Consider the following 25,874-nt stretch of genomic DNA (forward strand, 5'->3'; position numbering starts at 1 on the left):
CTGACCAAAGAGTACTCCCCGTAGAACATGCCTAGGATGACTACTGTTCGCATGGAGTATGGTATTACGAGTGATGGATTCAAGATACAAATCGGTATCTATCATCTCTAATTTAGATGTGAACTTAATGTCTAGATAGGAGATTCATTTCGCTAGTAAACGAAATGCCCTAAACTGTGGTATTACAATAACATACAAATTCATCAATTGAGGAGTTATCTCCGTCCCAAATAAAAATCAAATTATCGATGTACTGAAAATAACTAATAACATTTTTACAAAAGGGATTGAGATCACTGTAAATTAAATTAAGTCCCCATAAAGAGGTTTGCATATGAAAGCGCACCTTCTGGAGGTAGAATGAACCATAGAACATGAAATAATTGGTACACAAAAGATAATGTAGGGCCTCAATCAAAAATTCATTTTGTACATCCAAATATAATCCAAAATGTGTCAACCAAAAACGAATGGCTGATATATATATAATGCAGATACATCTAAGGTTACCCACTTGTATGTTGACTTCCAGGTGGCATTATGGATTTTATTAATGCAATCAATGCTATCCCTTAAATAACTGGCCAATTTCAATACTATTGATAACAACAGGCGATCAACATATTCCGATAATGCTTCATTCAAAGAACCAATGCCCGATACTATTGGCCTACCTTGAACTTCCGTAAACTTTTATGAACTTTAAGGAGCCAATGAAAGATAGGAATACATGGATCAGTTCTATTCAAATAGGTGTATTCACTATCACTCAAAATAGATTCAAACTTGGCTCAATCCAGTAATCTCAATATTCTAGTAAAAAAGCCTGTAGTCGGATCACTAGAACAAGATAGGTATTACCATCATGTAACTGTTGCAAAGCTTCAGATTTATAGTACTCCACATCAAGAACTACTACAGATCCCCCTTTGTCAGCATTTGTTATGACAATTGATTTGTTGGACATTAGATCTGTTAAGGCCTTTGCCTCTTGATTGTTGAAATTTATCTAATTATTACAGATCAAGTCACAAGCTTCTGAAAAAAATCAACATATGTGCCTCTACTTGCAACAGGATAAAAGTTAGTCTTATCTCGTAATGCTGTATGTATGATGGAACGACACACATTTTCTCCCTGATTAGATTCAGCTAAAAGGTCCTCCATCACTTTAACAGCACATATATCCTCATAGGACAGACTGGGCATATCTAGTACTGTATGTTGATCATTGATATTATGCAATGTAAAAGGAGTAAGTGAAGACAATGAATTATCCTGTTCCTCGACACTAACTGACAAATTTTCACAAGGGTTAGGGACAGAGTGAAAATGTCTCTTCAAGGTAAGTCTACAGATAAAGTCTCCGGTATGGTATCAAAAATTTCATCCCCTTGTCCGGGACTAAGTTCAATCCCAGGCTTAACACCTTGAGTTCAATATCAGTCAGTACCTGTTGGGATATATTAATAACATCACATGCCAAATCAGAGCCTTTTCCAAGGACACTTAGACTGGAGTCAGATGTCAAAAATTACTGCTGCATCCTCGCTCGCCGCTCCCCCTCCGGGTCCATTCCGAGTCCCCCGAATCCATCACATGCATTTGGCTTCTGGTTTTTACTCGTTCCCTGTAAATCGGAGAGTTTCTGTGGGTCCTTCCCCTGGAGTCTTCCTCCGATTCGCCAAGAGAAATGTAAAAAAATGGTGGATGAGGCAGAGCTATCCGACAGTTAGTTATCTGCATCTTTAAATCTAACTATTTTTTCATGCTTCCTAGTGCCTTTGAGGGGTTTTTCAGTAAAAAACATGTTATAATTTGTAAATTCTTTCCTCTGAATATTCCCTTCGTAGAGACGGAAGTGAAATACACCAAAAGGGATACATTTTTGAGGGGCAAAAAAATGTATCCCTTTTGGTGTATTTCACTTCCGTCTCTAATTTGTGGACACAATGTTTAATGATCCAATCTTTCTGCTATTTCCACATCAGCCTCCCGTCTTAGTAAATCCGACTGTAATTCCTTAATGCCTACTCTCAAGCCATGTCCCTGTGGGACCGCTTTATACAAAGGATTTGCCAAGGTTGACATCAAAAGAGCATATGATGTGGGTGCCAACCGATGTGATCTTGTACAAGACTAAATATTCCAACAAGTTCAGTAATGTTATATCAGAGCGTTCAGAAGTCCACCCTGATTTCCTCGTATTATTACTACATACTCCAGAGACACTCCTTATTTACAGAAGGTAGTGCGAAAACATTGGAGTGTATTAAGGCAGGATCCTGTTTTGAGAACTATGTAACCATCCCAACCTGGTTTTGTTTTCAAGAGGGGGAAAAACATTGGTTCATTATTATTCCCAGGTTTGTTTTTGGAACATAAGCCAGTAGGTCCATCTAATTGGCTTAGTGTCAAGGGTTGTTACAGATGTGGTAGGACACGTTGCCATGCCTGTGCCCTAATGAAACCTTCGAAGGAGTTCACAGCTAGGAACAACCCCTGAAGACATAAGATCAGGTTTTATGCTAATTGTGGTACAAAACATGTAGTATATATGATCAACTGTGTCTGTGGTAAACATTGGCAAAACCAACAGACCAGTCAGAAAACAGATATCTGAACACTTAATTGAACAACATGCGGGTAAAAGTTGTGTTTCGTTCCAAGTCATAGATAGAGTCGTTCCAGGAATTAGGAAAGGTGATATAGAAAATCCCTCTTGAGAAAAGAAGCCTTTTGGATCTTTAAACAAGACATGGTTAGCCCCAGGGGCCTTAATAAAGAATGGGATCTTAACTGTTTCACTGATTAAGTGTTCAATATACTCTTAATGGATAACCAATTATGTATTGATGAGTTTATGTATATTTTGCTATATTGGTCTTAAAGGAATGGTTCAGTGTAAAAATAAAAACTGGGAGCAAAATAAAATATGTTTCTAATATAGTTAGTTAGCCAGAAATGTAATGTATAAAGGCTGGAGTGACTGGATGTCTAACATAATAGCCAGAACACTACTTCCTGCTTTTCAGCTCTCTTGGTTTACATGTCTGGTAACCATGGTTACCAAGCAGTAAGCAATCAGAGACTTGAGGGGGGGCCACATGGGTCATATCTGTTGCTTTTGAATCTGAGCTGAATGCTGAGGATCAGTTGCAAATGCACTGAACAGATATGTACCATGTGGTCCCCCCTTCAAGTCTCTGACTAACTCAGAGTTATAGAGCTGAATAGCAGGAAGTAGTGTTCTGGCCATTATGCTATACATCCAGTCACTCCAGCCTTTATACATTACATTTTTGGCTAACTATATTAGAAACATTTTTTATTTTGCACAGCCTATCTATTTATCTAGTTTTTATTTTCACACTGAACTGTTCCCTTAATAATACTTTACCCGTATATACTCGAGTATAAGCCAACCCGAGTTTAAGCCGAGGTACCTAATTTTACCAAAGAAAACTGGGAAAATTTATTGACTCGAGTATAAGCCTAGGATGAGAAATACATTTTAGGACATGTTGAGCAGAACACACGTTCCTGCGTGCGCTCTGCTAGGGAAGAAATGGCACTTAAGTAAAAGAAGTTTAGTGAATATCAGATGAGTGTCTTTGGTGTTGCCCAGCATCTTTGTTGACACTAATAATCCCATAATGTTTTACACTGTATTGTACAGTTTTGTTTTACAATGCAAATCAGTAAGCAGTCTTCTAAAAAATATACCGGTATGCATGGGCGTCTGCAGAAAATTTTCCAGGGGGGGCGGGCAAGGAAGACAACTCAAATTATTAGTACGGTACCCATATTTTGGTTTCCTAAATGGTTAACATGCCTGTCTTGCTATGCTTGGGTCCTGACTCCTAAATTCATTTCTGGCTTAGTGCTTCCCTGTCTGTGGTGGAGCTTGCAGCTCTCCTATTTATACACAGTGTGCCCGTCCACTTTCCTGCCTTTATCTCATCCGCACCTCCCCCTCCCTCCTCATGCTGCTTTTTATTCTCCCTGTCATATTTCAACTCACCCCGTTTTATTCTGTGTCTCTCCTATGCCCCCTCCTTATCTCTCCGCACTTGCTTCTCTTTCGCGCCAGTAATCTCAGGCAGACAAGTCTCTGGACCCGCCTACCGTGACGCACCATATGCTGCGCATACCATTATCAAAGGAATCCCTAGAACAGCAAGAAGCCGGTAAGGGTTGTCCCTTGCGCAGACTTAGGAGGAGGAGGGAGGACTGAATGACGAGAGCTGAGAGGGGAGGGGCTGAGGCTAAGGAAGGAGGATCAAGCCACGAGGGGGGAGAAGTATGGGCAGCACCGAGGAGTAACTGCATGCTTCAGATCAATGAGTAAGAAGAAACTTTAACATACTGGTATATAATTTTTATTTCTTACCCAGCAGAGCGCACGCAGGACCGTGTGTTCTGCTGAACATTCTGTACATTTGCGCAGTTAAGCGGACTTGAGTATAAGCCAAGGTAGACTTTTCCAGCACATTTTGGGTGCTGAAAAACTCGGCTTATACCCGAGTATTTATGGTAACTTCTTTATGAATCACTATTTATTTTATATTTTCCATTCTTTAACATATTATGATTGCCTCTTTAAAAAATGTGGCTTCTTTATTCTTTTGGATATATATATTTTTGTTCTCATTTCATGTCCATTATTAATTTATAATCCGTATTATACATGTCAGTCTGCTACTTTGTCTTACCTTTTCATCATGCTATACTACCTAATTGTATTTATATTATATTATGTTTTGGTATTATATACACACTGAATGAACTACTTAATCCTTGTAGGCTACAGGCTATTAAACTAATTGATTATTTATTTATTTACAATCAATTATCTAATTATCTATTTATACACATAAAATGCTCTTATATTCCATGAATCAACTGATGCTATCGTGATTGTGATCCTTTTATTTAATTGATATCCCTTGTTGGTTTTAATATTTATATAAGTATGCTGCCAGCAGGGGCCTACTGGCTTCTGATGAAGTGACTAGCACAGTCACGAAACGCGTTGAGCATTGCACTCTCCTACCCTATTTTTGATATGTCACATGCTTTTAACAAGACCCAATAACCGTGGATTTTAACCAAAGATCTTTATGAAACATATCCTGTGACCGATCTGGTGATCCTTATGTGCGCTTCTAATCTTTTTCCTATAAGGTGATTATAAGCACTCTTAGTGGACATGTCCGATTGTTGAAAATTTTTGCAGTGACATAGTCCAGATAGCGTTTGTAACACTAAAGGTTCCTCTAATGCGATCCCCAAAGTACATTTTATTGAACTACCCGTTCCCAGGTTTAAACAAATCTACTAACTATTTATTATTACAATTATGGGCTGCTCAACCATATCCAAGAAATGCAATAAATGAGAACAAAAGTGAGACTCATGCCACAATATGGCAACCAGGGGAAGGATTTAAAAAAATCACCCTCCTTTCTGTTACAAATTAGCTAAACTAAACTGCTACCCATTGACTAAGACCAACCTGCACAAAATAAATAAAGTATAGAATATACCCTCAAGACAATTTTCATTACCTTAAATAATATCATGACAAAGGTTTTATATATATTATAAAAAGTTACAAAGGTTTAACATATTGTCTTCCAGAGGTAATAGATAAAAATACTTCATCAGAATATTATTATGATTTGTTATTATTTTTTCTTTTTATTCACTATGTTATTCTTATTACATAACCTTTCAATTCCAACATTGTTACCGATGACTTAACTTGTGTACCAACAAAATACATCACAGAAAATGTAATAACCGCAAAATGAACAATCAAATAAAATGTTTGAAAAATATATGTTTTATTGTTAAAACGAATAAACAGATATACAAAAAAATGGTTTATTTGGTTAAAATGGAGTCTATGGGAGACGTACTTTCTGTAATTAGAAGCTTTCTGGATAATGGATCCAATGGCTGTATTACCAACCTCAACACAAAAGTTGAACCACAAAAGTTTTGCTTTGCAACAACATTGGGTTTCATGGCTCTCCTCTTAGAGAGTGTGATCAGTGACAAGTCATTTAAAACTTGGATCAGTTTTAGCATTATGGATTGCTTGCTTTCGAAGTAATGAAGTTGCACCATGAAATCTTTAGGGAGATTGGAGTTTGCAGGGGGGGGTCCTTAGTGCTCTGTGGGCCCTGTTCATCCACCAGGCTTTGGGTGGGAGGTCGGGAATTGTTGCTGAAAAGAGGCTCCTCCTCAGATATGTTCTGATTTAAATAGAATTAGAGAATTAGAGAACCCCTGGATCCTAAGATTTTGTCTCCTCTTTCTATTCTCCAAGTCTTCCTGGAGCAGCATTACCTGACACAGCTCTTACCTCAATTTTCATCCTCCAGATATAACAGCTTTTGTATAAACTCATCTGTGGTATTTTCGAGATTATCTGTATGCTTCCCCAATGTTGAGATGTCCAGCCTGAGTTCTGTGACTGCTAATTTTAGTGAGGTTGTGGTGCTGTGTGTAAGCTTGTCGTGTAGCGTTTCTAACTAAGCAGAGAGTATGTCTGCTGTGATCACGGGTTGTGTGGTGGTGCTGTTTCACCTGTGAGTCAGGTTGGATGTCCGCCATTTCAGACTGCGTCAGCGTCGCTATCTCTGAGTAGCTGGGTCAGTTAGATGCACTGGAAAGATGGTTGGTGCCATCTTGGCTCTTGTCCTCTGTACGGTATGGAGTTTTGCGATTAAGGTAGGGAGACAAGGTGCGGCTTAGGTCCTTCGTATGCTTTCTGCCCATGTCCTCGGGTGTCTGGTCGCCTCTGTTGCTGCCAGGTTCGTTATTTGAGGTATTTAATTGGAGATAAGCACGGAGCTCTCCCAACGTGCGACCATTTCCTGCCTCACCGTGCTCCGCCTGCTAAATCTATGCATTTTCTAGCATACAGCAGAGGTTACCACTTTTTCCCTTGAATATTTACATTACTTAATGGAGTATTAGATCTTAAGTTAGTATTAGCCTATTTTCCTTGTAACAGAGGGATCTCCTTTGCTGGTAAACGGTATGCCTCCCTCACACCTCCCCCATAACCCCTTACTAATCCCACTGCTCCTCCTCCTATCTTTCTCATAATTCTCTCATAACACTCCTCCAGCCTTTTAGCCATTCTTTCTCCTAGCACAGCTAATCTCCTTCAATTTAGGTGTAATCCATCACGACTATGTAGGTTGCACCCCAAGGAAAAATCAGCACAGTTCTCTGAAAAAACTACATTAGAAGACCTTCCCTTAATCATAGAGCCTAGATCCCTGAACTCACTCTTTAAGGTCCTCCATCTACCATGAATTTTGTCATTAGTACCAATATTTAAAAAATGAAAACCCCAGCCCCACCCAATAATTTGTCTACCTGATAAACCACATTCTGGCACCAGGAAGACAGCAAACTGTTTGGTTGTAGCATTCTGGACATCAGATTACCCTATCCACTTTCCTAATAATTAAATCCCCTATAACCACAATCTGCTTAGGCCTGGATCTGCTCTCCTCCCTCCCATCACTAAAAAAAATGGTCTCCTGGGTGTAAGAGAGATGAGCCCCATCTAGAACTGCCAATCCAGAGTTCACACTCCCATGTCCTTCACACAATCTGGTGAATCTGTTGGGATGCACATACACTGGAGAAGCCTCCCTTTTCCTTTTGCCTACACTTGATTTTCTAACGGTTACCCAGCTAACGCCTCTTTATCCTGCTGCTGTTCTCCATTAATCAACCTATTTGACCCAACTAGGTCCTGCTCAGTGAGAAAGAGAATCAATCAACTGCAGTGTTGCAACTTGTAGCACTAGGGCTCTAACACAAGCCTCAAGTGGCAATTTGCGCACATCAACCACAGAGGTAAGCAGTTTGGAATTCTTGTTCCAAATCTGCATACATATGGCAAACTGTGTGCTGGCAAACTGTGTGCTGTCAGACCTTCAGTTTTGCTAGAGCTCATTACAGGGCAAAAACAGGGGAAAAAATGAATAATTTATAACAAACTTTTACCCTTGTTTGAACCTACTTTTGTTTGAAACTCCAGTGTTTGTAACTGCACTTAAAAAGCACACAAATAAAGAACAGCTATGCACTAGAGCAAGCTCCACTGTAGTCACAGGGGTTGTTTTTATACAGTCTGTTCAGGTGCGCTAATCAAACCCCACCCACCTCAAATTGAGGGAAATCTAACTGCAAAGTAATTGTGCATATTTTCTGTTGAATCTGCTGATGCTGTTCTAGTACTAGAGTCTTACGCATAAGGCTTATGTTGAATCTGCTGTTATGTTTTCTCTGCTACCTTAATCTTACTGTGTTATGGAGTCTCCTTCCTATTAAGCATTACAGTAATTACTCCTGCAGCTACTTGTCTGTGTATTTCACTATATTCCATGGACACAACAGTAAGCAGAATAGCATACCAAACATTGCTATTTAGAACCTATAACGGAAAAACTTTTAAAAATTAAATCATAGTAGTTAAATATACAAACCTTTTTAAATAACAGTTAATAAAGAATACTTCTGCTTTTGTGTTCTCTGCTTCCGTTTCTTTCACCAGTCACCAGCCTGTTAGTAAGCTTAATAGCCAGAACACAACTTCCTACGTTGCAGCTATATAACCAGTTTTGGACTGAATCTCCTAGGGCCCACTAGAGAACTTGGCAGCCTGGCCTCACTCTCACAGCAAATAAATATAGATAGTGGCAGATAGTGAAGGTGTTTACAAAGTTCCATGTTGGAAATAATTATAAGCCAGTCCAACCCTGTCCAACCTCTTAGTCAGCATCTTGAAGAAGGGGGCACATGGGACAGAACTGTTCAGTTAACTAACTTAATGGTAAAGTTAAGTCAATTAACTTTTCAGTATGGTCTGCCAAGTGGAAAGAAACCAGAATACTTTGAGGAAACCTACAAAAGCAAGGAGGCATTAATTGATAGATACAAACTCCAGCACGTACAGTGCTTTCAATATAACTCAAATAGGGCAACAGCACTGGAGGAAAGTAAGCAAGAAATATGGTTACAAAAAAGTTGCTACAACTTTTTTCAGAAGTACAATTATTCCTGTCAGGAACGCACCGGTTTAGAACCAGGGACCTGCTGTACTGGGTGCCGATAGTCTAGCCTCAGCCACATAAGGCAGTGTGGTCGAGGTGTGCTAAAGAATTCCAGTGACTTATTCCCCTGTCTATTCCCTGGTAACCACACCCTTAATACAGCTATAGGCAACAGCAAAATTATAGGGCTATTTAAGCCTGTCTCTCCTATACCCTGGTGCTGGATCATTAGCCCATAAGCTTTGTCTAAACCTTGTGTTACTGTCCTGAGTTCCCATTCTATAAGTCTGTTCTTACTCTGCTTATCATCTCTAGTTATGACCCTGGCTTTTCATTAAATTTCCGCTTGTCTGCTGCATGCCCTGACCTTATGCTAGTTCTCGGACTATCGGTTTTGCTTGCTGCCTGTCCTGACCCTGAACATTATTTTCCCACGTCTTTGTTACATTCTACAGAGGTCTGTATTCTCAGTTTTTCGTTATTAAATCTTTGTTAAACATACAGTTCACATCAACTGGTTACACAGCACATTGAATCTTTACAACCAGTTTAACAAACAATTTTGACAATTCTCATTTGTTGTCCTGTGTATTTTTCTTTCAGGCAACTTTTCAATAACGTTTATCCCTATTTTCTGTTCTTTAGTCTATAGACATAAATAATGCACTCACATTACATATTACATTTTTCTACATTACCTGGATGCTATCTTCTTGAAGTATGAGTAAGCATTGTCTAGACTGGGGTTCAGATTCTTCAGAATGTTATCAAATTGTTCTTGATAACGCTCATTAATATCATCACCAATCTTTGCTAACTGCTGGCCAACACTGATAAGGTTTGCACTGTGAGGAAACATGGAATGTAATGGCATAAATTAGTGAACACTTCAGTCAGCATCTTGTACGTTGTGCTAAGTTTTAACAATCAAAACAATGTTCTAAAATTACAGAAAATTAGGCATAATACGGATCAACTTGACATTTGTCCCTACTTTCAAAATAATTATAGTTAGGTAGAGTAATGAATAACAATCTACTTTTTCAGACATATTGACTCACATAGAGTAATGTAAATTTCCTTCAGAGATGTATGAACCACAGGCATGCAGTTGTTAAATATAAACTCCCTTAGGGCATTGGAACACAGAATGTTCTGTTTTCTTGTAGTAATTTTGCACTAGAAGAACTATTTTAAAAAACTAGGTGTAAAGTTGAGGGCAAGGACTTCCAAGGTGATTTTCTCAGAGATATTACCTGAGCCACGAGCAACGCTAAGGAGACAGCGGGAGCATAGTGAGATTAATGCGTGGCTGAGAGATTGGTGTAGGGAGAAGGGTTTTGAGTTTTTGGAGAACTGGGCTGATTTCTCAGTCGGCTACAGGCTCTTTGCTAGGGATGGGCTGCACCTCAATGATGATGGGGCAGCTGTTTTGGAAGAGAAGATGGCTAGACGGTTGGAGGAGATTTTAAACTAGGCGTGGTGGGGGGAGGATTCAGTAAAAGATTCAGTGGAAAACAGGTTAGATGAGATAGTGGGCAAAGAAAGGGAAAATGGGGGGAAGAGATTTGGCTGGGGGTATTGTTAAGGATAGGGAGGACCACATGTTCAATATGGTACCAGTATTAAATGTATGTTAGCAAATGCAAGGAGTCTCACTGGTAAAATGGGAGAGCTGGAGGTGCTGGTCCTGGAGGGAAAATATGATGTGATTGGTGTGGCCGAAACATGGCTGAATGAGTCGCATGACTGGGTAGTAAATATTAGTGTCCCTCCTTTCGGATGGACAGAGGCAATAGAAAAGGAGGAGGGGTATGTCTGTTTGTTAGGCAGGATTTAAAAGCTTATATAAAGGAGGAGGGTATGTTAGAAAATGAGGGGGCAGAAGTTCTATGGGTGGAGTTCTTCACCAATTGTAAAGAGTCCAGCAAATTAATTGTAGGTGTATGCTGTAGACCCCCTAATGTAAGTGAGGAGGAGGAGGCGAAGCTTCTCATGCAAATAGAAAAGGCCGCTAGTTTAGTCGGGATAATGGGGGATTTTAATTACCCAGATATTGACTGGAGCAACAGTACTGCCAGATCAGTTAATGGGAACAAATTTATAAACTTGTTGCATGACAATTTTATGGCACAGGTTGTTGAGGAGACTACCAGAAATAATGCTATTCTGGATTTAGTGATCTCAAATGACCCTGAACTTATGGCAAATGTGCAAGTCATTGAACCCCTGGGTAACAGCGACCATAATGTTATATCATTTAATGTCTGGTGCAAAAAACAAATATATACTTGGGCAACAAAAACCATGAATTTTGCAAAAGCTTATTTTAGTGCCTTGAGGGCTGCCCTACAGAGTATTGATTGGGGCATTATATTTTCAGCTAAAAACACAGAACAGAAATGGTTGTCATTTAAAATGATATTAAATCATTACTGTTCTCAATTTATTCCCTTAAGGAGTAAATGTAGAAGCTCTAAGAATCATCCTATGTGGCTTAATACAGAAGTAAAGAAGTTAATAGGAAAGAAGAGAAAGGAACTTAAAAACTACAAATCTGTTGGGACAGAAGCTGCATTTAATGAATATAAACACTGTAATAAATATTGTAAATCAGCAATCTGGAAGGCAAAGAAAGGAAATTAATAGTTCATTGCGATGGAGGTGAAAACTAACACTAAAAAGTTTTATAAATATATTAATAGTAAAAAGATGCAGGTTGAGAGTGTTGCTCCATTAAATAATGGTACCAGTATGGTTGTAACAGATACAGAAAAGGCAAATGTGTTAAATCAGTTCTTTTCTTCAGTATATACAATAGAGGAGTCTGAGTTCCCAGGCTCACTTTATAGCTGCACTAATGGCTCAGCTCAATCTAATCAGTGGCTGAATCAGGATATGATTTATAAAGCTTTAATAAAAATTAATGTAAACAAGGCTCCAGGGCCTGATGGCATACAACCCCGGGTTCTAAGAGAGCTTGGTTCAGTTTTACACCAGCCCCTATTTCTGAATTTCTCCGATTCACTTTCATCTGGTATGGTGCCTATGGATTGGAGAAAAGATGATGTTATTCCAATATTTAAAAAGGGATTACGATCTCAGCCTGGCAATTATAGGCCAGTAAGCTTGACATCTGTGGTGGGCAAATTATTTGAAGGGATCACATTCAAAATGTTGTCCTAGTGAATGGCATTATGAGCAGCAATCAGCATGGCTTTATGAAGGATAGGTCATGTCAGACAAATTTGATTGCTTTTTATGATGAGGTAAGTAAGATGCTGGACAGTGGGGGGGCAGTAGATGTGATCTATTTGGATTTTGCCAAAGGGTTTGATACTGTGCCCCACAAACGACTGCTTTTTAAACGAAGGTCTGTTGGGCTTAATGAAGTCGTTTGCACATGGATAGGAAACTGGCTACAGGATCGGATACAGAGGGTGGTTGTTAATGGTACATTCTCTACTTGGAGTAAGGTTCTTAGTGGAATCCCCCAGGGCTTGGTATTAGGTCCAATTTTATTTAACTTGTTCATTAATGACTTAGGGGAGGGTGTTGTAAGTAATGTATCAGTGTTTGCAAATGACACAAAACTATCCAGCCCAATTAATTCCATCCAGGATGTGGCATCCTTGCAACGCGATCTTGACAAACTGGCAATCTGGGCAGCTAAGTGGCAAATGAGATTCAATGTTGATAAATGTAAAGTCATGCACCTGGGATGTAAAAATATCCAAGCCACTTATACCCTTAATGGGACTGCACTAGGCCAATCCATTATGGAAAAGGACCTTGGAGTCCTTGTAGATGATAAACTTGGCTTTAGCAAGCAATGCCAGTCAGCAGCATCAAGGGCAAATAAGGTCTTGAGCTGTATTAAAAGGGGCATAGAGTCACGGGAGGAGGGAGTCATTCTTCCACTGTATTCCACTTGTAAGGCCCCATCTAGAATATGCCGTTCAGTTTTGGTCTCCATCACTCAAACAGGACATTATTGTATTAGAGAGGGTTCAGAGAAGGGCAACTAAGCTGGTGAAAGGTATGGAAAATCTTAGCTATAAGGAAAGACTGGCCAAATTGGTTCACGCTGGAGAAGAGGCGCTTAAGGGGTGATATGATAACTATGTATAAATATATAAGGGGATCATATAGTAATCTCTCTAATGCTTTATTTACCAGTAGGTCTTTCCAGCTGACACGAGGTCACCCATTCCGATTAGAAGAAAAGAGGTTCTGCCTAAATATTAGAAAAACAAACTCATTGCTTCTGCTTTCCAATGTAGCTCGGAGTTGCCTTACGTGAAAACACCAGACTACTTTAAGATGTGCATATTACTCCTACTGGTGATTCACATCACTGCTAGTTGATGGAAACTAGTGGTGATTACAGATGTACCACAGGAAGCAAAACATTCTGTGTGTCATTTCCCTAATTCAACTTATTAGTACACCCCAAACAGCTGCATTGACAGCTTTATCTGTCAATCTGGAGGAAATATTGGTAGTGTACAACTCTATTTCAAAAAAAGTTGTGTGTACATTTTACCTTAAAAGAGAATGGGATGATATTCAATCATTTAGGGGCAAGGAAAGCAGTAAATCTTTATTAGGTTAATGTAATGGGCTTCTAAATATGTATCCTTACATAAGAAATGCAGCTTTTCTGTCATCAGTTGGCACAGCAAAACATAAAACTATATTTCCACATTTATTATAAAAAATTTAATTTTATTAAGTCATTTTTGGCTTTAGAACCCAGTTAATGAATTCATCTGTATGCAGCTAGCAACAAAAAGTGCAATTCCATACAAAAGTCACCATGTTTTTTTACCAACAATGCAGCATGTCCCCCTGTAATTCCAAAATAAATGCTGCAAGTAGAAAATGCGACTGATGCAATTGCATCCAGTGCATAAAATTCATGCAACTGTACTTCAGCACAAAATGAATGCAATTGTGCTGAACATTTTAGGAGTTTAGATTATATCTTATTTGGCACTCAGCATCAAAATGATGTCTATATGTGAGTCTTTAGAGCAACAACTGTGTTTTGTGCCACTGTATGAAATTATTCCTTTATTGAATATGCACAAATTGTGCCTTAACTGGCTGTAACACCTATCTGCTGTACACGATACACACAATACAATAATAATAGTTGGTGGGCAGCATTGGTGCCTCACACAGTAGCACTTGATTCCGACTATGCAACAATCTATGCAAGGTTTGTTTAGTCTCTCTGCAGCTAAGTACAGATCAACTGTTTTACTATTGACAGAAAAAAAAACATCCAGTGCTTGGTTAAGTGCTTGGTTAGTTGAAACGTCTGGAATACCAGAAAATTATAAAAAGTATATTTTTCATAATATCAGTACCTGCTAGAGACATATGTTATATGCAAATATGTATAGCTTTATGGGGAATTCTGACTTCACAAAATTCAAAAACACCACTACCAAATTTCCCAACCACTGCTCCAGAAATCTGAATATTTTAGATTTCAAGGCTAAAAATTCAATTTTTAAATTAACATTTAAAACAATTTGCAACTGGTTTTCTTTTTTTATTTGTTGTTTTTGAGTTATTCGGCAGCTCTCCAGTTTGCAGTTTCAGCAATCTGGTCTCCAGGGTTCAAATTACTCTAGCAACCATGCATTGATTTGAATAAGACAAATAATAATATGAGATGACCTGAATAGAAAAATCTGTAATAAAATTGCAATATCAATACATTTGTAACCTAAAAAAACATTTGCTTTTTAGAAAGGGTCAGTGACCCCCATTTGAAAACTGGAAAGAGTCAGAAAACGGCAAATCTTTCAAAAACTACAAATAAAAAAAAAGCCAACTGAATCAGTAAATCTATTACTATACATTGATCAACAACTGTAAAATATGTGTTACCACTTTTTTTAAGGGACACCACACAAGTACTTCAAGTTCTTCAGGGTCTAGTAAGGAAACCAGACAATTGGTTGGTAACTCCCTCTACACTTCCATCAAGCCTGAGTAGGGGTTGTTGTCGGTGAAACATTATTTATAAGTTGATGACAGTATTTTTGTACTTGTATACTTCATGCTATTGTTTTTATTCTTAAACATGTTTTTTCTGGCATCTTTAGATATGTTGCATCACCATATGGACTAGGTTCACTCCTAGTTATGCCAACCTGTTTATGGGTTATTGGGAGATCCATAATATCGAACAGGAGGTGGGCCTTTCCCTTTGGTGGTGCTATATTGACAATGTCAATGGTATGGGATTTTAACAGCCTGGAAACTTTTCTTAGGGATATTAACACGAATGTTAACAATATAAAATTCACAGCAGAAATAAGACAATGGTCAATGATACCTATGGTCAATTTAAAAGAATAAGAAGAAACTGCACAGATGTGGAAACATTTAAAGCCCAGGCAAAAGTACTAAAGGATAGATTTTCTATTAAATGGGCTATAGAAAGCAAGTAGTGGAGCAGCTTTAGATAAGGCTAGAAAAGAGGTTTGGAACAATATGATTTAATATAAAACAATATAACCCCTATTGGCATTGGAGATTGGCATGATTATAAAAAAAAAACACTGAAAAACCAAACATTGTATGGAGAAAAGATGACATGTTGAGACAGAAAACATTACTAGGTACAATAGGAATAGCTGGAAAGGTCTTTCTCTTAATGGTTTTTATGGCTGCAGTTCATGTAAGGCATGCAAGTATGCAAAAACAGAGAAAACATTTAGGTCGAAAGATAGTGGAAAAAGTTTTTAAAATAAATAATTAACTGTACATCAGAAAATATAGTTTATATTTTCTAGTTTATGTTTTAGAATGTCCCTGTGGATCGTTCCCAATCAGTCGTATTTTAGACGTTCGTATTTTTTCATAAATAACCTCCCATTCCAGTTGTGAGTACATTCAAATTTATTAGAGTAAAATAAAATTCACATCAATCTGAAATTTGACCATTGATAAATCTGTCCCAAAAAGTTAATTTAATGGTGAACAATCCTTTAAAGGCTCACTGGGTTCCCAACTCAAGGGACCACCACCCAGCCAGCGCCACTCCAATTCCACCACAGCCAAAAACATTCCCGCTACACTACTCATTATTATAAATTAAAGATGGCTGTGTGTTCCACAGTGGAAAGCACGTCAGCGGAGTAAAGTGTTTTAACGTCTATTTTTCTACATTTTGTTGCCTCATCTGAAGGAAATTTATCACAGGCTTTAAAATGTGTGCTTGGCCCAAGACTAGTGCCACATATGGCATTTTTACTCTGCATCTTTACAAACCCCCTTGAGTAGGTGTATATATGCCACCTTGAAAGTACTTTGTCTAGCGCCCAGTTTAAGTAAAATGACCAGCAATATAAACATTCAGTGGTTTTAATGTTATTTGTAAATGTAATTGCATATGAAAGCACATCTGCCTGGTTGTTTATATTTGCAGTACTACCGTTTTTGACACCAAAATGTTGTGTTCAAAAAATAATATCATAGTATCCGTGTGGTGAAATATAGATTCTGACACAGCCAGGTAGCAAATGATACAGAGGTCTTTCAAAATGTGCCCATGGGTTATACTTCCTTCCATCTCTCCTCTCTCCCTCTTCTTCTTTCCCTGATTCCCTCTCACAAAAACAGCTCCACTGTTTTCTATCCTATTGACAAATATGGGGAATGGTTCTAATTGGCTGTCAACAAGTTAAACAGGAACCAGCTAATTTCTTTTTACCAATAACAACTATACAAACAGTTCCTCTTTGAAATGTAAAAGACCCTCTCCAGATGGTTTCTCTGGGTATTTTGTTGTCACCCACCTGTTAGCATATCATTTAGGAAACAAAGCAGTTTGGGTCATAAAAGCTCAGGACGTCTACTAGCTAACTGGGGGTTAATTACAATGCTTTGAAGTAGGCAGGAACTAAGAAATGTGAATTCATAAATACATGGTCTACATATATTACTACACTACGTTCAACAGCAATTACATATACCCAAAATTTAAAGCCATGTACTTTTTTAATAAACGATACACTGGAATTACAATTTCTTTTATTATGTTATTAGGCAAAAAAACCCTGTTTTTCAGCAAAGATTCCATATAACCAGTAACAGTTATTGAAACACGGAATACTTTCTTTTTTTTCTTTTCAGTACCTTTCTGACTGCTGGGGCTCCACAATTTCTTCATCCAGGACAGGAGAGTATTCATTCTGATCCCTTTCAAGTTGCAGACGATGAAAGGAGTAACTTTGAAAAACAATCTCAGTTTGCTGTGTGACCTCTTCAACTGTGAATGAAGAACAAAAGGGTTGTTCACCTTCCAAACAATTTTTTTCAGTTCAGTTGTTTTCAGATCGTTCACCAGAAATTTTTAATCTTGCCTACCACAAGATTACAATTGGCACGTATCTCATACTTGGGGGTTCGGTATTTGGCCAAATCTTTCGCGAAGGTTTCGGGGTTCGGCACAATCCGAAATAGTGGATTCGGTGCATCCCTAGTTAATGAATTTAATTTGAATAAACCTGTCCCTAATGGACATTGTAATAACTGAAACTTGCTTTATGGCATCTACCCACATTTCATCCTCGAGGTCTGGTATATCGTTCTGCCATTTTTTTTTTTTTTATCCTGGCCAGCGGATCAGGATTGGCTTGCCACAACAGGGTATAGTACCATGACAGTTTTTTTTAAATCTCGCCTATGTAGGTAAACTTCCAGGGTAGTTTCGGATAGTGGGGAACTGGGAGTAGAAAGAGTGGCTAAATTGAACATAACGAAAAACGAAAGGACGTGGTGGGGGGCATCCCAAACTCATCTCTTAAGTTTTTAAGTTCTCTGTCAGCTACGTCCCGTAGTGTTTTGATACCTTTGTCTGCCCACTGATTGATGTCAGTTAATGCTGATAAGTGGGAGAGAGCAGGGTTCCCCCACATGGGTGTTCACAGAGAGCACGCCTGAGCAGAGCCGGACTAGGAGAAAAAAGCAGCCCTGGCAAAACAAAAAAAAAGCAGCCCAAATGTAAAAACACACAGACACACACACAAACAGACAGACACAAACAGACAGACACACACACACTCCCAGTCCGGCTGTGGACTGTAATATACATTTTTCTAGGGGATCTCTAGCCAAAATCAATTTTTTTGCATACTGAACAAATAACTATTTCCAATATACGTTTATTAAAAAAAAAATGGTTTTAAATGTGACTGAAAGCAGTATTTGTTTATCCCTCTCTCTGTTCTGTGGTTCTGACTCTTGGAACAATGAAGCAGAAGTGGCTGTTCCTGCTCCAGGTCTGTTAGTCACAGCTGCCTTCTGCTACATTGTAGCAACATCTGTGAGCAGCAAGACTGAAGTCCCTAATCTTTATAGTAAACGTGTATTCCAGTGCTGAAATACTGGATACCAAATGGTCATTACTTCTCTGAGCCAAACCTGCTTCCAAACACTTCCCATTCACTGAAATGACAGCATCGCTTGTGTGAGAGAAAAGACTAAATACGCCACCTAGTGGCAATGAAACATATTATGCAGCTCTGATATATCTGATTCAAAGTTGGGCCCGAGCCTAACGCATGTCTCCCGGCCGGTCTCAACCAAGCCTCCCTCTCTAGCTGGCTGTACAGGCTGGAGTCCTTTCGTTTCCGGACTATGTACGCAATACTCACTGACAGCTCATTCTCTTCCCCTGCTGCATGGAACCGGTGCCTTCCAGGTGCGACAAGGAGGCAAAAGGAGTCTCCTAGCAACAATTTGTGTGCTTGATACAAGTGAACCCGGCCAGAAATTGCTGCCGCGCACCTTTAGTTCCAGCTTCACCTTTAGTAATGGTCATTAATAGTCAGAGGCCCAAGTAGGGAAAGGTATGAATTTTACTTAGGGTGCTAAAGTGCCGGGCAGCCAGTCATTCCCTGACTGATGGGAGGAACACAAGACTGCTCAGTGTGTGAAAGGAGAAGCACAGCATCCTGTAGTCTCTCTACCCCTGCCCAGACGCCACAAAACAGAAGCAGCCCATTTCTCCAGTAAATGGAGCGGCCCTTCGGGCATTTGCCTGCCCTGACAGGTTGCCAGTCCGGGCCTGCGCCTGAGAGGGTCTCCCTGACAGGCAAAGGGATTTTTGGAACACTGTAATCACAGTGCGTATAGGAGTAGCGATTCTATTCTACACCTTGGTAGGGAAGTTTAGCCAGAGCATCTTGAGAATGTAAGGCAGCCGTCTCAAGCCTGACAGCTAGATTATCCTCCTCTGGTGTAAACCACCAGTGGGCATAAACCAGTTGGCTTGCTGGAAATATAATCGGAAGTCGTGTAATGCCAACCCTCTTATAGGTGCTTGCTGTATTGCCATATTGAGACCTGGGTGAGTACCTGCCCAAAGAAACCCCCATATTAATTTGTTAAGGTAACTGAATCATTGGGCCCTCGGAATCACTGAGGAATTATGAAAGACGTAATTAAATTTAGGGAGAAAGTAAATTGATCCTTCCAGGCAGAGTTAGTGGAAGATCCTGCCACACCTGAATTCTGGAGATCAGGGACTGCACTATTGGAGTAAGATTAAGAGCCTCCTATTGAGTCTTTGTGGATTATTATTGCAAGGTATTTGAATTTAGGCACCACTTGAAGCTGCTCAATGTGTGTTAGTGGGGTCCCTGGAAGGGGGTCTGTTGGGAAGATAATTGATTTTTGCCTCATTTACTTGGAGGCGAAAACGATCCAAAGACCAAGACCACCCGCATTAATTTTATCAAAACATTTTTGGAATTTGCCAGGTAGATGAGCATATCACCCGCATATAAAGAAATCTTTTCTTCAGTGGGGTGTAGTCAGTCAATCTCTGGCGACACCCAGATTTGTGTGGCCAGAGGCTCAATTGCTAAGGCAAACAATATTGGGGATAAAGGACATCCCTGTCTCATGCCTCACAGTAGGGTAATTGCTGTTGAGAGCGTTCCATTTACCAAGACCTTAAGCTGGCCATAGATGCAGAGATCAATAGAAACCTCGAACGATCGGACTTCCCCATCTCCTGACCTGCCACTAACCATTCCGATCAAATAAAGTAGTTAAAGCACAGATCAGCCGATGTTCTGCCCCTGACAGCAATCTTACAAAAGTTAATGACAGTCTCCCACTGAAAATCATATGATCGGCAATACATGCAGAGAAATTATCGCCAGCCGACAGAAATCTTAACCTGTCTGATCAACCAAACGACCAATCTTCGCCGGACAAAAAATGTCGGGACTCTCCAGACACAGTCCGTAAATCGTAAGAATCCTCGATTTTTTTTTTGTGTCTATGGCCAGCTTTAGCCTGGGGGTTGCAATATAGCTGCTTAATCCAGGTACAGAGTCTGGGTCCCAAGCCGTACCTTGGCAAGTGTCGCCACAAATATTGCGATTGGACTGTATCAAACGCCTTAGCTGTGTCAAGGGAGACAACTATCCTGTTACCAGTGTTATCATGCGTAAAGGCAAGGTTGGTATATAACCAACGGATGTTGATATCAGTGGCTTTGGCTGGCATAAAGCCCGTTTGGTCTGGCTGTATTAGCTCCCTAATAACAGTATTCAACCGCCTTGCAATTATTTTGGAAAATAATTTAACATCACAGTTTAGTAGCGAAATTGGGCTGTAGGAGTCACATGCCCCTGGTGGTTTCTCCTGGAAAATGTATGCCATCCGGGATGACTTGGGGAGGACAGTGGTGTCTCCAATATTGTTAAACAGGGAGCACAGTTTGGGGGAGAGTATTTCCATGTGTGCCTTATACCACTCAATGGGGATGCTATCAGGGCAAGGAGCCCGCCCCGACGGGAAGTGCTGAATGGCATATTTGATTTACACTAAAGAAATGTCCTGGTCTAACCAGGCTGCCTGTTCCGGGGAATTGAGGGAAGGTCGATATTGTCCAGAAATTATTTGAAGCTATCCAGGGAGTGAGAGGATACTGAGGTGTATATCATCTGATTATATTTATGAAACTGATCAGTTAAAGGGGACCTGTCACCCTAAGAAATAATTTCAAATTCTTTTCTATCATGTTAGTTGAGCAAAATAAACTTTACTTACACTGTATTTATTATTTAAATTTTGTTTCCTTCTGTCTTGGAATTATACAATAACAGCAAGCAGGCAGCAGCCATTTTGTGGACCCGTTTATTAAGGGAAATTGTGTATCACCCCAAAATCTTGTGTATGCACCAGAATGGGGGACCTAATGTCCATGTGCAGTGCCCTACACAATTATAGAGCCTGAGGAGGGAAGGGGGAATGTGAGGAGAGCAGTGACATGTAGGAAGTGCTGAATGGAAAGTGAAAGTAATTGTCTGCCCCTCCTCTATGCCACGGGCATAGAGGCGGGGCAGGTAGTATTTGATTGACAGTTTAAATATTTAAACACCTTTATAACAGGTATGGATGTTTTAATGAAAAATATTTTTGGGGTTTCATATTTAATTTGCAAAGGACTTTCATTCTGCAGCTTTTTATGTGTAGGTGACAGGTCCACTTTAAGTCGCGCTTCGTTACCAAATTCCCCTTGTCTCACTGCATACCTGGTAATCACAGTCCCGGGAGTGCTACTTTTAGCTAGCATCGCCAGCAGCTTACCATTTTTTTCATTATTGTTATACTATGCTGCTGACCTGTTCTCGTTGGGAGTGCTTTTCAGTGAGCAGCAAATTCAACGGAGTTTGGGCAGCTGCCATGTTTTTTGCTACTCCATGAGAAGTCTGCCACAAGAGTGGTCTCACAGGCATTGAGTTTTATCCAGGCTTCATTAATATCAACTAACATATTCTTCCTAGCAGCTTTGATTAAGGAGATATAATTGCCCCTCACAAAGGAGTTTGCAATAATTTCAGGAGCCGACCCCACATTACTCTCCCAGTACTGTGACAGTGCTAAAGTGGGTTTCTCTGCAATCCACTTAGGGGGAAGCCTCCAAAGGGCCCTGCAATTTCCTATGTCTTGGGCGATCTTAAGTACTAGCAGGGAGTGATCTGAGCAAATGCTAGTATTATAGTTAACTTTAGCACAGTGACAGTGCTCAAGTTGATTTCTCTGCCACTTTAGGGTGGGCAATCCACTTAGGGGGAAGCCTCCAAAGGGCCCTGCAATTTCCAAGGGCCCAGTTGTTGTTTCAGGTTCAGTATCTCTATGGGGATGTCCCTGGCGCGGTCCTCCACCCCTCCTAGTCTTTCCTCCAGGTGCCTCGTACGCTCCTGTAGATTTTGCAGATCTTGCTTAATAAATGACAAATCCACTTTCAATTCTTCCACTTTGGCAGTAAACATAGACGTTACGCTGGATTGCCACTGTAGGATTGGAGCCATTATCTCAGCTGCTGTGGGGGTCGGAGGACTGGACGTTGTATTAGGCTCCAAACTGTGTGAGGGTATAGTGAAGAGTGCACAGAGGTACTGTCCTCCCGGGGCTGCACTCGGGCAAATTGATCCACTTTGGCAGCTGCATCTGATTTGGCCCTGTTAGAATGTTTACCCATTGTGCTTGTAGGAGCCATGTATTGCTCAGGATGAATAGGGCAGCTTCCTTGTGATTGCTGACAGGGAGGAATGTCAGGATAACAGTGGAGTAGTGCTCAGACAGTTATTTGTGCATCATTTATTCGAGACTCATCATACTTGTTTCAGTATCCCCCTATGGGTGTTTGCTCTGTAGGGGATTAATACAGCCAGATGCTTGTTCTGTCAATGTAGTAGAGAGTGTCTGCTGCCCACCATGTGACCATTGCTTGCCAGATAAGGTATGGTTGTCCTTAGAGTTCGGGTAAGGAGAGGCAGTCACTCCACACACCCCAATCTGTCCTTATTAAAAGCAGGCTGCTGTGTAATGGGGGATGGGACCTTATCTGCGGGCTGTTGTGGTGCTGGTATAGGGTCCCACGTGAGTCTGTAGCCACTTCCGGGTTGGGCCTGCCGCGGGGAACTCAATTACGTGAGTCCCCAGCTCCTCCACGCGGCTAGGCTGCAACCATTTCCCGGGAACCTCTGTACAGCTGTGGGATGCTCCTCAAGATGTGTGGCCGTAGTTGGCAGATGAAGAGGGATTTTTGTGGATAACCTGGAGCTCCCAGATCCACGTCCTTGTTGCTGCTTGGCCGGTCACGCCCCCCCCCCCCATAGATGAGCAACTTTAATCCTTTATTCAGCAGCTCAAAGGTTAGAAAGATTATTTTACCAGAAAAACCTTTTCTCAAAGGCCCATAAATATCAGTACAGGATGAAAAAGGATTAAGTTGCTCCTTTCTGTAGGCAGGACAAACTAAAGAACTCTTTCTTCTGCTTCTCTCCCTGTATTTCCACCTCCATCCTTTTTTGTCAAAGCCTTCTGGTGGAGATATAGAAGAGAATCCCAACTAACCAAACTTAGGAGGAACAGTAAAAACCCAGCACCCCTGCCACATGGGTGGGGTTCTGCAAGAGTACGGGCCTATGAGAAAAGGATCTTTTTAATAAAAAAATATTCCTTTCTCTACAGGTCCCTACCTGTACAGGATAACTGGGGAAGTCCCAACGCCGTCAAAAAAAAAAAGGGGGGGGGGCAGTAACTATAGAACTGAACAGTAACTCCCAAACTTCCACTGCTGCTGGTCGTAGCACCTTCCTATTAACATATATAGTTGCAGGAACTACTTTAGTGCTCTGCTGCTTCCTGCCAAATGCTGCAGATGCTAACACCGTCAGTTTATAAAGTATAGTAACAGGACGTAGAGCTGCTTTACAAATCATATGTAGTGGTGATTAGTTTCTTAATGCCCATGAAGTACTGACTTTCCTTGTGGCATGTGCTTTGATGTTTGGTAGTGGTAATTCACTGAGGACTGATACGCTTGTATAATTACCTGAACTATCCACCATGTTAGAGGTTTAGAGCGTGCCAGTTCATTTTTGGCTCTAAGAAACAGAACAAAAAGTCAGCTGGACAAATAGAACTTTAAGGCCCTAATTGTATCTAATTTATGTAAGGCCACTTCCTTCGCATTGGAAGGTTTGGGGCACAGGGATGGAATTACTATCTCCTGGTTAGTGTGGTATGTAGTAACCTTTGGCAGGAGCAAAGGTACTATGCTCAGGTAGTGTCAACTTCCATGTTACAAACTTAATGTGCACTGAAGCCATAGGTTCAAATTGAGGTTTTTGAAATGTAGTAAGGACCAGATTATGGTCTCAGAGCTAGAGGTTCATTAAGTGGGGAATGAAGTCTAAGTAAGGCTTGAAAGTACTGCTGAATCTCTGGAAAGAGCGTATTGTGTCTGAAACAGGACTGAAAGGGCATAGACTTGCACATTAAATGCAGAAACACTGGGGCCAAAATAGCTCCATCCTGTAGAAAGTCCAGGATGTGAAAAGATTTACAAGTAGTCCAGTCTAGGTGGTAAGCTTGATCCTAGTCCAGGACACTATAATAGGCTTTGGAAGTATGCAATAAGCAAACCATATGCAATATTGCCAAAATCCACCCCAGTCTTTCAAATGTAACAGCTAAGAGGCTCATACAAGCTGTCATCCTATACTGCCTAGACTACTGAAATGTTCTTCTAACTGGCCTCCCTAACTCCCATTTCTTCCAACTACAATATGTATGAAATATACTGCTGCCAGAATTCTCCTCCTCTTATCCATAATATCTGACGTTTAGCATTATTTACTTAACATATATTCTGCTGAGTGTGCACTGTCTTGTCCTGTCCCTGCACTATGCTGTCCTGCCGTGCAGGAGTTGCATATTTTTGCACTTGCACTTTTTGTCTGTTGTCCGGTACTTCTATGTTGTGTGTAGCACCATGGACCTAGAGGAACGTTGTTTTGTTTCACTGTGTACTGTACAAACTTATATGGATGAAATGACAATAAACTCACTCTTGACTTGAAGAGTACAGGCCCCTCCACTGCTAAAGTCCTATCATGGCTTCCCATAAAGGAAAGTATTGCTCATAAAGTCATTCTTATAACCTTCAAGGCCTTCATTCCTCTGCTCCCCACTATGTCTCTTCTCTTCTCTTTTGTCTCTATATGTTCATGGCTGTCTCCTCCTCTCCCCTTAGGTCAACTGCTTGGTCACACCCCCACAACTACTGCTGTTTTCTGCATTAAATCTTTTTGTTGCTCTTTACATTTAGAATGTCATCCCTGAATTGCTCCAGAGAGAATCTTCCCTCAGTTTCTTCAAAAATAAACTCAAAGACTACCTCTTCAGGCCCTGATTTGTGACGAGGCCACATAGGCCTGGGCCTAGGGTGGCAAATTTTCAGGGGCGGCATGCCGCCCAGCCGCATTCTCCTTTAGCAATGGGGAGCCCCAGCTCCCCAAGCGAGCAGCTGCATGAGCGTGCACTCGCGCTGGGACAGAGGCACTCATAGAAGTGGGGGGCACTAGGACCTGCCGGCCTAGGGGCGCCCGGCATGGAAATCAAGCCCTGTACCTCTTGAAGCACTCTTGTAATACATGACAGTTCTGTCACATATAGTGCAGTGTCAAGTAGCCTGCAGAACTTAAAAGAGAACTTAACCCTAAAAATAAATATGGCTAAAAATGCCATATTTTATATACTGAACTTATTTAACCAGCCTAAATTTTAAGCTTCTCAATAGCAGCAATACTCCAGGGCTTCAAACGTGTCAGAAGTGGGTCACCATCTTGGAAAGTGTCTTCGACACTTATGCTCAGTGGCTGATTTTTAAATTCTAATGCTAGTTGCAATGGTTTCTGTGCTACTATGTAGTAATAATATGTAGTAATTACTAAT

The 25,874-nt window shown here is 40.4% G+C and overlaps 1 protein-coding gene across 1 annotated transcript in view; it reads right to left on the reverse strand.

The window, feature by feature from the left end:
• Positions 1-25,874, reverse strand: part of bak1.S (BCL2 antagonist/killer 1 S homeolog) — a 74,908-nt gene that overhangs the window by 23,132 nt on the left and 25,902 nt on the right. Inside the window, 2 exon segments of the mRNA NM_001096118.1 lie at positions 9,785-9,931; positions 17,247-17,379. Of these exon segments, the coding sequence (NP_001089587.1) occupies positions 9,785-9,931; positions 17,247-17,379 (280 nt within the window).

Source organism: Xenopus laevis, chromosome 2S, assembly GCF_017654675.1.
Source record: "Xenopus laevis strain J_2021 chromosome 2S, Xenopus_laevis_v10.1, whole genome shotgun sequence".
In the NCBI taxonomy this organism is placed as follows: domain Eukaryota; kingdom Metazoa; phylum Chordata; class Amphibia; order Anura; family Pipidae; genus Xenopus; species Xenopus laevis.